Below are 13130 nucleotides of genomic sequence, written 5' to 3'. Positions count from 1 at the left end.
ATGTTCGGATGACGACACCCCAAGAGAGTGCGTCTGCCATGTCGTTGCTGGTTCCTACTATGTGGATGGCTTGGAGAGTGATGCCTTGATTGTTCGTCCACATGAAAAGGTGCTATGCAAGGATGCAGAGTTGGGGAGAGCGAGTGCTGCCCTGATGTTTGATGTATGCCACTGCCGTTCAGTTGTTGCTGTAGACTCGAACGGAACGACCTACTAGGTGTTGTCGAAAATGGCCAAGACTGTTGAACACTGCTTGAAGTTCAAACACATTGATGTGTTTGTCCCAAGAGGCAGAGCCCCAGACCCCGGAGGAATGGAGGGCAGGAGGAGGGGCTCCTATCCGATAAGTGACATATTCATTGTGACAGTTACATCCGGACCTAGAGGTACGAAAGGATGGTCCACCACCGGAGGTGATTGTGTAAGGAAGGTCAGCTCACATGTTAAAACAAGGCTGAAGTATTCATCATAAGAAAAGAATACATGTAATAAGCCCTGTTACACTACACTCCCTTCTAAGTGGCCATTCATATCCTCAAGTTGGAGGGCTATGGCCATATCATTGCATGCATGGTGAATTAAGGTTATTCCCCATGTATTGCAAAAAAATAGAAAGGCTGCAGTTAAGGAGCGCCCAAAGATGGAAGATCGCTCCCCTAGTTAAGTATCCAAACATCTTAGATCTATCTCAGACTCATAACCGTTCCATTTACTCGTTGGAACAGACAGCATGAGTGACTGAATGGTGAAATTGTTAATGTTTGCCAATTTCACCTTTCATTGCAATTAAGTGGGGCCCAGTCAGAAAGTCTACAATAGCTAACCCATAAACAAAACTGTACACAGATGGTAGGCACCATTTTGTAACAGTCACAGTATAAACACTTTGGGACATGCCCACTACAGAAAAACGCGTGTCTGAAAAGCAATGTGGGTGTGACCAGGCCGAGTGAAAGAATATACATGTATGGAGAGTCGGAAATTGATAGATGAGAGGAGCGTGCAGAATTCACGACGATGTACATGTAAAGTTCGGTGAATTAGGATGCTCGAGACATGGATACTGAATTGAATGGCGTGATCACTGGTCATAGATAGAGGGGGCCTGTCTTTAGATCACAGTCGATTTTACATGCCTGAGTGCCTATGATGACAAAGTTTCAGATATCGGAGGGCTCAATACGTCTGCCGGTAGGGCAATGACATCCACCGCCGGCATTATGAACAGAGGACCAATGGTCAGGATAAAGCATACACGGTACGCTGACCGTATCGTGTTTTATTCACTGGGAAAGCTCCATACAATGGTGGAGTGACGCCCCGAGAGCAGATTTCTCTGTTTCCCACCTAGCTGGCCCCTGGCACGGGAGTCTCGGGTGCTAGCTGGCAGTCCGATGCATAGTGTATTGGTAGGTCTATGAGCAATTGTTTGAGCCGCGGTCAGGGTTTAGTATGCGTGACCCAGACTCACAATTAGTTCAATTGGCAAAATGTGACATGGTATTTACTGAAACTCAGTTTGATTTGTCATAGAAGCAACAACACACAAAAGCACAAGGTTTGAGGATCAAAAATTAAAGAAAAAAATAAAGTAACACAGCTGCACCTCGAATGGGGATATGTAAGAAAAATTTCACAAGACAGTAAGTTAAAAAGTGCAAACAGATTATGATGCCTGTCGTAACTGCAAGAGGTCATTTGATTTGACATGGAAATGACACAATCCCATCTTTAGATACTGGAATTCCAACTGGCACATGATTTACTAAACCTATCAACATTTCGAATATTCATCCTTTATGCATTTATGGATCAATTATAATTGATTCACTGAAATGGAAAATGTTGGCCCAAAAAGGTCTATGCTACAGCTACATCATCAATCATGCTTCCTCATTGCATGGCACTAAATTAAAATTCCCCCCCCCCAAAAAAAATCACAAACTTGCATGCATGGCATATAAAGCCTAAAAAAAAAAATTGGGTCGGCAGCTCATGGCATGGGGCGTCACTACGACCGGCGCAGGACCATCACTGTGTGTGCCCTTGAGGGCCATACCGATGGATTGGTGAGTTATATATAAGGCATTGGTAGAGAGAAGACTACTGCTGGACCTCATCACCCAGAAGGAATGCTTGGGAAAAACTGGGTGTGTTGAAATGTATGCACCTCCCAGACCTAGCATGCAGGGGAAATTTCAACTCCGAGTGCAGCACCACTCTGCACTTCCGTTGTCTGTGATGCTCCAGTGAGAGCGTTCGGATATCGCACACACTACAGCTCAGAACCAAAGTCCAAACCAGACTGTACTGGCACAGATTCATGAAATAAGCTGCAACTTGATCAATCCGCAAACGGACTCCTGTTGGGGGAGGGTGGGGGATCGCAGAATTGAATCGCTGCACCACCTCGGGAAAACCCTCAACAATCCTGGGTCGCCCCATTGACCCTAATCAAAACATTTAGTGTAACAGCTATGCACAGTCAATGTGGGGAACCTACGAGAATGCACATGCAAAGAGAGGAGACAAATAACAAGAAAACGGGGAAAACACACAAAAACACAAAAGACAGACATGATCCTTAGTGTAAAGTTTATTTGAATACATTACAGTTGATCAAATTAACACAGGAACGTGCATAGCAAAAATGGAAACTTGATAACTTGAAGATGCCAAAGTTGACACATGCGTTTAGAATCATGGTAGTGGCACCACTATGCATTATGGGCCCAGAGGGTGCACTGTGGTTGATCAGTTTTTAGAAAATAGAATCAGATGCAAAGGAAATTTGCATATTTCGCAACTGTTTGGGTAGGTTGAGTGCAGTGAATTGGGGGGTTTTCGCAAAGGAAATTTGCATATTAAGCAACTATTTGGGTAGGTTGAGTGCAGTGAATTAGGGGGTTTCATAATACGTTCAAAATTTTATGCATAGGATGTTGACAAAAGGTTATTGCTGATGATGACCACCAAAGCTTGCCAGCCAGTCTCCTGTTGACAGACAGAGCATATTGTTTAAAACATTTAGTACCCTCTGGTTCTTATCAGAACCACATACATATATACTCACAACAGAGATATTATGCACGGTGCTACCACAAACCTATTACCTCTACTTGCCACCTTCACCATCATGAACTTCAAATCTGAACTAATGCATGGAAACAGCATTGCAATTGATTTAGACCAAAAAAGAAACTGCAGAATAATGAGCAAGAGGTGAATAAATAGCTGGTTACTAGAGTCTGGATAATACATCCTTAAATACTACAAGCAACTTCACTCTCAAATATGCAAGTGTTGGGTGTATTGATTGCCTTTTCATTGGAAGCAATTTAAGTACCTAATGCCAAGTGTTCAAATTATTTTGCACACCACTGTAACGCAATGGCACTAGAAAAGGAAGGACAAACATGGTGGTGACTCTGCACAGTGTTGTAGCACTAGAAGGCGCACTACAGTTGATTGAGTCGAAAGTGCTCTCTCAGGCTATCAAAAGCACAAAGGATTAATTTCAAGAGGAGCAGTGCTGGTTGCGACTGGTTGATGGCCCGTCCCTGAGCACCTCCCAACCAATGAAGTAGTAATAGAGTAGTTTCAGTTGTTAAAGTGAAAATGTCACACTTGGAAGTACAAATCAGGCTTGGAGGGACAAGGCGGTTTACCAAATGCATGGCTTGAGCTAATAGTTCTATGTCTAATTTTAGCATCGTCTGCCGTATTTGAGTGGAGAGAGATTTGGATACATGTAACTCTACATAGCCACACTGAAGGCGTGACTGAAAAAAATAGGACAAATCTTTGTGTTACACAGCACTTTCTGAGGACTTGCAATGGGCATGGAGGGTGTGGTTTTGGCAACTGTTTCAGTGTGCTAACCTTACATATCTAGGGTGGACTTGTGAACAAAAGATGTCCACATGATGCAGGAAAGGAAGACATTCTGTGGACTTACACATGTCCACTAGACAAGAAGAAGTTTAGAGGCATTTGGGGGCTGGAATCATCTGTCGTAACAGGATGAGGAATAGTCAAGGAAACCTTGTAAAAAAAGCCAGCTGAAAATCAGTGTTTCCAGTTCAAGAAAAACAAGTATTTTCTCTGAGTTTCTTAACAGCATGAAAAGAAAGGTATGGCCACACTAGGTATGTCAGGTAAAGTGTGTGTGAGTTTCCTTGTGCATGTGCACTGATATACAAATGTAGGTAATAGGGGTGAGTTGATTTATGTGATGGAATTGCAGATCAACTTAGAACTGCCTCATGCCTCAGACTCGAGGACTGTGACACAAGACTTGTGAATTAGGACTTAAACTCAACGTTTGCAACTTGACTACAGTACTGCCACAGATGGAAACGAATTTGGAATCATGTTTTCCCTTATTTGTTTGCTAGCGACCCCAACAGAGATATTAACAAGTGGGAAGAACCACTGACATAGGGCTGGAAAGCTCAGTTGGTAGAGAACTGGTATGGTATTCCAGAGATTGCAGGTTCAAATTCCGCTCCAGTCAATTTCCTTGTTCATCTTTATAATTATTTATCAGCACTTAGTCTGTTTCCCTATATAGTTTGTTTCATAAAGATTGTAAAAAGTGGAAACAGCTCGTGTTTGGATCACATCTGAGAGTGTGTGGGCCAAAAATGTATTTTAGCTGTTTTTCGCAAACAAAACAGGAATTTGAAAATAACAATTTTTTGGGCTGGAAGGCATGAACATGGGCTGTGCCTTTTAAGAGCAAGCATCTTCTGATGCCCACAGTACACTACAACTGAATAATCATAAAATTTGTCCAATAAACGGCCTTCACCAAGGGACAAGTTGTAAGATAACAATGCTGTGACAAGAAAAGTTTAATGGATTAACTTACGGGTCTATGTTCTTTGGAATGAGGGTTCCAAGCTCTTTAATGCGGTCATTGATGTTGAAACGTCTTCTCCGTTCAACTGCATTTGGATTAAACAAAAGTAACAACTTAGCATTAGTAAGATGGGCGACAAAACTTCTTGTTCAGTCTGTAGAGATTTTATACAAATATGTCACACTTTGTGACTTCTATGCACAATTCCATGTTTTAAAGAATACAAGTTCATGAATACAAAACAAAAGTATTGTTTGCGTTCGACCCATGGTGTAAATCTGACGGCCTCGATGGAAAGCAGTGTTGTGCACCTTTAGAACTGACCCTCATTAAAGATGACATGGATGTATCACAGTAAATTTGGATATCAACACTTCATATGTGACCATTTCCAAATTCAACATCAAGGCCTAAGGTAACTGACTAAACCATGGAGCTTATTGTCATAATAAACACAAGTAGTTGGAATGAAGTTCTGACCGACATTAATACAATTAATCACTCTGGCAAGCCCACATGTAGACGAAGCACAGTGACTGCCACCACTGCATCACTGGTAACCCTTAGACTTGCCACGTTTCACTGCTGCATTCTGGAGTAAATACATTCTGGGTATGCAGATTTTTTAGGGTATCCCCCTTAAGAGAGCTCTTTGTTGACAAACTCTATATTTAATTAAATACTGGTGCTTCTTTGAGAATTATTTCAATTTCATAAAATTTCTTCTAAAGTCCCATTTTTTCATCATCTCAACAGGTTATTTGATGAGGTATGGAGCTTGTGTTCCATAGCTACATGGTTGAGGTGACTTTCAAAAAAGTCTTCTGTCCCAAAATAGCAATGACCACTGTCCTTCAAGTAACAACCCCAACAAATAATGCCTCAGTTGGACAAAACTTCATGTACTGCCTGTCTTTCCCAGCTACCACACCTCTAGAGTGGACTTGCCCTTAGGGACCGACCTTTGGTAGCTTTAATAGACATGCACAGACTGTTAGAAATAAGATTTGCTGGTATACTCCATTCCTATATTATCGTGGTAAACTCTATCATCACAATATCAGAAATTTTGAATTTGGCATTGCCAGTGAGTTCCCAACCACCAATATTCATTCACCCAGGAAATCAATAAATAACGGCGCGAAGATAAGTTTTAATAATACAGAGTGAAAAATTCTGCAAGTTTCCGTACGTTTTGATAATTTTAAATAAAAGACGGAGTTTTTCCAAAATTTACAAATTTTCCTTCACTGTTTCTGTCATTACCTACAATCTATCTGTTTTTTTCTAACACTGCCCTGCCCTTGAGATATCTGTTGCTGTGTTCCCAGACATGTATGTAACTTTTGAAATACTCAAAGGTGTCTTGAGACACATTTTAACCACAAAAGTGTCCAATTTTTTGGGAGTCAAAATAAGGGTTCTGCGCTTAAAAAAGTTTTACGTGCATAAAGCATGCCTTTCATCTCCACTGCAATAGACTTGTATCAAGTGTACTTTCACCCTGCGGGGCAATTAATAGCTAACAATTATGTCAGCATTAATGTCTCCTTTTTTTTCTTTTCTTATACAACTTGGGGAATTTTGCAAGGGATATATATAGAATTTCTAACTTTACTTTTGAATGAAATAGTTCAGGTCTAATGAGATGGTTATTCTTTTGGGGAATTAGAACTCAGAAAGCAAACATTTTTAACAATCGCTTCAGACATCTATAAAAGGACGAGTCCACTGAGAAAATGAAAATATTCCTTCCGTACAAACACCGAGAAAATGAAAATGTTCCTTCCGTAGAAACAATGTAAGTCCAAAGATGAATGTCAAAGTTGTTACTGCATTTAAGATCGGGGTAAAAACATTCTAGAGAAACAGATGAAGTCATTTCTTGTGGGATTAAAAGTGTAATGTGACACAATGCAATCGTTCGCATTTCGTTCTCTCGGTGTTTGGCATCTTAGAAGAGGAGACCGGAAAAATAAAGTCAATTTCAGGTAAAATGGAACATTGACACAAAATGAGGTTATTCTGTTTCCTCTGAAAACTTAATAATTCTGCTTATCTTTATTTGCAAATAACGTGCTTTAAGGGCCATCGTAAAAATCATTTCTCGATACCGTGATAATAGAGACTCCACCTCCGCTTGCACACAGTGCACACACAGATTTTCTGAGCTATCATAGAGGAAAATCAATTAAACCACAAACAGAATCTTATGAGTCAAGTTAAAAATTAAGACTTAAACAACAGCAGAAATAGTGTAATTCAGGAAGGTGAGCAAGGAAATCTTTATTGTGATTGGGAAAAGTGATAACTACTGCAATAGAATAACCATCCTACTTACACTGTTTACATTTACAAAATAACATAAGCGAGAATTTCTTTTCATCATCAATTAATTTAAACACAATAGAAAATAAAGTTACAAGCCTCAATGTCCCTGCCTTGTTCCGTCCAGCATAGTCTCCAATCTTGCCCAAAATTTTTCAAAAGCTTTTAACCACTTGCTACTGGGTTCTATTAAAATCCACAAATATGGGCGTTTTTCAAGATTTTTCCGTTTTCAAAGTTCTCCAAAATTTCATTACTTCATTTACTGAACGTTTAACCCCTTCACGCCCGGACGCGGCAAGACACGCCTTGTATATATGGTAACTGGCCTTTGTGTGTAACCCAGGAATGAAAAGAACGAATTTGCATCATAATCACCAGCTTCACAATTGTCCCCACTTTGAAAAGAGGCAACGGGAATGTGGAAGCATGAGTAGAGCCGCATGCCACCGAACAATCAACCTTTTCACCGTGTAGTTCAAGCGTGCAGAGCACGCAGGGCCACAAACCGAGAATTTGGCAGGTGGCCTTCATGGCCAAGAGAGGCTGGAATTCTTGGAGTTGGCTTTCGGAAAGAAATTCCCATCATCATGGGGTTAAACCCACACGAATGACTGTCTGATGGCTACTCTAATCTGACAGACAACATCTATTGACGCCCGTGTACAAGTATTTCAGCCAGGCCTGCTTCCTTGTTAAGAGATCCCAGATTGTGAGGTGTTGGGTAATTTTCTTTTGTTTTTGAAACTGGAGCCATTCGCTGCTGGCGTCTTTTTCGATGGGGCCAGGTTAGTGAGCTGCGATATTGTGTTACTCAGCACTCCAGTGCTGGAGAGCTTTCATCCTTGGTTGTAATCCTTCGTATTGAATGTCACAAATAATGGTACAGTGTTTCAAAGAAGGATGGATTCCTTCCGCTATTGACTGAACTGAAAAAATGTTCTTTAAGTCCCAGCAGCTTGGTACATGTATTTTGTTCAGAGTGAGGTCTTTTGTTACAAGACCCAGCTCCTTTGATTGATTTCGGTACCAGATACCGGGTCACCCGGTGCAAAGTGGTTAAAGCAGCAACTTTTTGATATTCTGGATATCATTTAAAATGTACAAAGCAGCAACTTTTACATTCTGGTTATCATTTAGAAAAGTACAGTGTTAAATTTTAACTAATAAGAACCATATTTCACAGGCCCTTTAAATTCAAATATCCCCTGTAAAATGTATATAACTATTACATTATAAAGTACTTCAAATCAATTTTATTTTGTCTACATAAAAAAAGAGAACATTGTATTCAATTAGCACTTCATACACGTATGTATAGTATTATTAAAAACACCAATTGCACAATTAGAAATTAAAAACTAGACTTTCAAAGTAAATATGATTCCTTTATATCAAATATTGAATTAAGTAAAATACTGAAAGGATAAGGATTCCTATTCATTGTATGATGGTTCTCAAGTTTTGCAACATAGACTTATGGATTTGTTGAGAGAGAGGAACTAATCTTTGCTGATTAATGAAGCTTTTAGTCATGTGGATCGTTAGAAATAACAAGGTCACGATAAATTAGTTGAACATGGTCACGAGTATGTGGCAACTGCCAACTAGACTGTGGGGCTTGTACTACACTGTCCCTGAGGATGCCATACTGCTTTAGACTGGGGAACTCATCCACCAAGCTACAGGGACAATGCACCCAGATCGTACAACAACATGGCCAAAAAGTAAGTGTCAAAGTGTCAGTAAAATTTCTAATCGACTAGCCTTGCTCAGGCAATTTAAAGGATATTTAGATTCTCATTTGATCAGTTATGTAATTCTCTTTTGTTACTGCATTTTGAATACCCTTGTCCTGCCTGAATAAGTGGATGCACAGCACGACTAAGGACCATTTTACAGCATAAACATATACTGAGAATAACTTTGGATGTGGATTACACAACTTCTTCTGTTGAAATGTATGCTTGATTGAAATTAGTTCCAATAACAGAGTGATGGAATTACAACACTAGCAGTCTTATGTATGAATTATCTTATGAATTGTTAATGGCAGTCCTCCAACCTTTCTGACAAATTACTCTAGCTAGGGACGAGCACTCATATATGCCCAGGAATGCAGTCGGTAATAATACATCTGGACTCGAAATTGGGCTAATCATCACGGGAGCAAGTACTTGGTCCCTGGACAGCTGAATTTGTCATTAAAGACATATGTTCAAGAAAACAAAGCAAAGACCCTGGTCCTTGCTGTTGCTTTTGTTAAAATTAATGACACTGGTAACTTTCAGCTTAAACTTTGGCAAATATTAAAGCCTTGATCGAGTTGTTATTTTGGAAAGGTTGCACGTGACGTACAACTAGCAGTGAGTATGTGACCACCTGGAGCCTCAAACATGTGCTTAGCGATGCTACGCAAAAAGTCAGGCACTGGGCCTTTATAACGTGCAAATGCACACTGACGTAAAAGGGAACTTAAAGTGATGCAATCGAGTGTTTTTGAAATGAGTACATTAGGCTGAGACTTTGGTTTTGCTGGTTCCAACTATTTTGGAGCATGGTTCAAAACCACATGTTCAAGCTATGACTAAAACCAGCGAAACTGAAGGCTAAGCCGAATCTAGTTGTTTGGCTTGAATTTACACATGAGGGGCCTGATAGGACTTGAACGTTTGCTGGGAGGCAGGCTCGTAAATGTGGTGTAAAATATCCACAAAGGCACTTTAACTACACAAACGAGACAGTCAGTGCAAGCCAGGGCAAAGTTCATACCAAAAGTGTAATTGTACAATTTGTAACTTACCAGACATGGTACTTTGTCGTGAATCATCATTCTATTACTGGGAATCTGTAGATTTTTGTCGCTTATCTTTAGAGATAAGTTTGAAATTCATAATTTGATGGTTGGATGAGTATAATTTTCATTTTGTAAGCTTCAAATTCTGGCCAGTACAGTTTCTGGTGTTATTTGATTGACTGTAAATGGATTTTCAAGATGTATTTTTGCGTTGGGGAGATATATTAATAAGCAATGTATGCTCAGTGCTTGTCCGAGAGCTTGCAAAAAACCTCACAAGCTTACTTGGGTGGGACTCGAACCCACGACCTCCTGCTTACTAGTGCAGATGTCTTAACCACTCGACCACCGAGCTTGTCGGGGTCGGCTGGCCAGTCCGAGTCAAATGAAGCAGCGGGTACCGCGAACTATTTTCATGATGTATTTTTGCGTTGGGGAGATGTTAATTATATATAACAGGTTTGCCCTTACCTAACGTTTGCCCTTACGTTGGGTAAGGGCAAACCCGTTATATATAATGTAAATGGATTGCTGTTGCCATTAAATTTTGTACGACTAAAGGAATGTTCAGGTGTGCTGGTCCAAGAAAAATAACATTTGTTTTCAACTGCAATGTCCACATTGGCAACAAGAAGAGCCTCATAAAATAAATTTGGTGTTCATAAACTTCACAGCAATTTTGATTAAATATCACCCCGTGACACCTACCCTAAAATACTTTTCATTATTTTCTTTATTTGGTAGTGTGCTCCTTCGTTGAATTTGGAGAGCTGCTTCTTGTGATCATTTCCTCCTTATAGTGCCAAATTTAACCAAGACTAACTGGACTTCTAAAAACAGCGAGGCACAGGTGGTAGTCCCAATAATCCTACAGCTGATCAGTTTGGACATAACATGTTCTCACTGTACACAGCATCATCCTGTATAAAGATATCCAAGAAGGGTAACTGCTGGGTTGTTGATGGTGCATCAAAAACCAATAATGCATGTAGATAGCACACCACTTCCATGCAGACTGAAGCAGAAACAGCACATTAAGTATGTAAATGATGTAAATGTAAATGTTAAATTTTGAAAAGCCCTCCCCCAGTATGAATCTCTATTAACTGTGTGCTGATGTAACTTGCCAAAATGAGAGAAATATTGAGTACATTTCTGCAATGGGATTCTTTTGATTGTGGCATTTCTTTACCAAAACAAATGGAATATACCCAACTACAGTACAGTCTCTTTGTCTTTATCTATCAGGTAGGCCGACCGGAACGCTGTTTCACCCCGCTTCAGCTTGACGGACTGCAGGTCTTTCGGCATCCCTTTTCTGTTTGCCATGACGGTGCCGACGACGTTGAACTTCTGGTTGTGAAGTCATCGAAACAAATCGGGACTGCTGAAGGCCCGGTCGAGGGCAAGGTTGTAGCCCTTGCCACTTAGGTCGTTCACCAGGTCCATTACCACTTGTGTAGTTGCTGGGAGGTCTCCTTTACTTTGGCCGGTGTAGATTTTGAAGTTGTAGCAGTACCCGGCGGCACTCCCGGTGCTCTGGCACAACTTGTACATCTTGATGCCGAAGCGGGCCCTCTTTCTGGGGTTGTAGGTAGCGAAGCGGAGACACCCGTAAAACTTCAGCAGGGAGTCGTCGACGGAAATGTCCCGTTGAGGAACGCAGACAGTAGCGAACTTCTGAGCAAGATGGTCGACGACTGGGCGCACTTTGAAGAGGCGGTCGGTGCAGTCATCTGGCATGGCAGTGTTATCGTTGAAGTGCAGGGACTGCAGGATGACAAGGAAGCGAGCTCGGGGCATGACGGACGGGAATAGGCTCATCTTCAGTAGTGGGTCGGTGGACCAGAAGCTATCGCAATCCCGTCATTATGCAAAGGCCCAGAAAGGCCTTCAGTTCTCTAGTGTTCAGATCAGTCCATGATCGCATGTGCGCCGATGTTGTAGCGGGCCTCTGCACGACATACCGGTTGGTCTCTTGCACTATCTTCTTGTAGAGAACGTCGTCAAAAAACAGTTCAAAGACTTCACTGCAGGTTGAGCTGCGATGCAGGCAGGGATCGACGGCACCACCATTACCAGAGAAGCCGTACTTCAGCGGTGTACTGTCTTCATCTGTCCACCGGAACGGTGCGGCACTGCTGCTGTTTGACGCGGCGGTCTGTGTACGGAACTGTCTCTTGCGCTTGGCATATACAGCCAAGGGCACATCACTGTCAATTTCTGTACTTGACTGTACTTGAGCAAGTGACGGCGGTGATGAAGAAGACGAAGAACCTTCGTCTGAACTCAGACAAAACTCGCTTTCACTGGAAGAACTGGACTCTCCGGATATAACTTCAGCCATGTTGTCTGTGCTCTGAATAACACGATACCCAATATGAACACATGTAGCCAATGCATGGCGTTTTTATTCTCAAGCAGTGAGGGCCGTGCCCTGTCAGTCAACGTGGCAAGGGCCAGCAGCACCCGGGCTGGGTCATTCATGGGGCACAGGTGCATAATGAGCCCGCACAGCCCGCGCTTTGGCTTCAGTGCAGTGCAGCGATAATCCGCTGCGAGCGCCCGGCAGCGCGAGCAAATGCGCTCTGCACAAACAATACACGGATTACCTCCACTTATTTCAGCACTCTGCGCTGAAAGAATACAGGGATTGATTGGCAGTGCCCGGCAGCTCTCAGCAGCTCATACTTTTATTCCAGGCTTTTATAAGTTCGGTCACCCCGGCTATAAAATAAAGTCCCAATTCTCCGGCTCCAGCAACCCATCATTGCCTTTGACAAATTTATTTACCGCCAATGATGGCTTAAACTTTTTAACTGACAGCCCCAAACTTTTTAAGAAACGCCCACAACTTTTTTTTTTATAGTAAAGTTCTAATTTCGGAGTTCCCGGCCACGAATATAAGGACTATGACTCTGGTAATGGAGCCCCGGGTGGAAGTGGTTAAATAACTATCCAAATACAGTTAAATGTCACAAATGCGGAATCTTATAATTCCTTTTTTTCAATACTTGTACAATATCATAATTTTCAACACTATGGCTCGGCCATCGTGAAGCAACATAACTACAACATGCCATGCACGTTGGCAAGTAGAAGTCAAAAGCAAACCAGATTTTGAAGACTTCCAGGAAGCTT

The 13130-nt window shown here is 41.5% G+C and overlaps 1 protein-coding gene across 3 annotated transcripts in view; it reads right to left on the bottom strand.

Moving 5' to 3' along the window:
* Nucleotides 1–13130, bottom strand: part of LOC110988713 (microphthalmia-associated transcription factor-like) — a 117850-nt gene that overhangs the window by 26819 nt on the left and 77901 nt on the right. For all 3 annotated transcript variants that reach the window (XM_087136247.1, XM_022252492.2, XM_022252493.2), the window contains one exon: nucleotides 4874–4949. In XM_087136247.1, coding sequence (XP_086992373.1) covers nucleotides 4874–4949 — 76 coding nt within the window. The remainder of the gene's footprint in view (nucleotides 1–4873; nucleotides 4950–13130) is intronic.

The sequence above is a fragment of the Acanthaster planci genome, linkage group LG04 (genome assembly GCF_054643075.1).
Source record: "Acanthaster planci isolate LZ-2023a linkage group LG04, COTS_SCS, whole genome shotgun sequence".
NCBI classification, from domain to species: Eukaryota; Metazoa; Echinodermata; class Asteroidea; order Valvatida; family Acanthasteridae; genus Acanthaster; species Acanthaster planci.
Note: the sequence above shows the minus strand (reverse complement) of the source record. Positions and strands in the feature narration are given on the sequence as shown.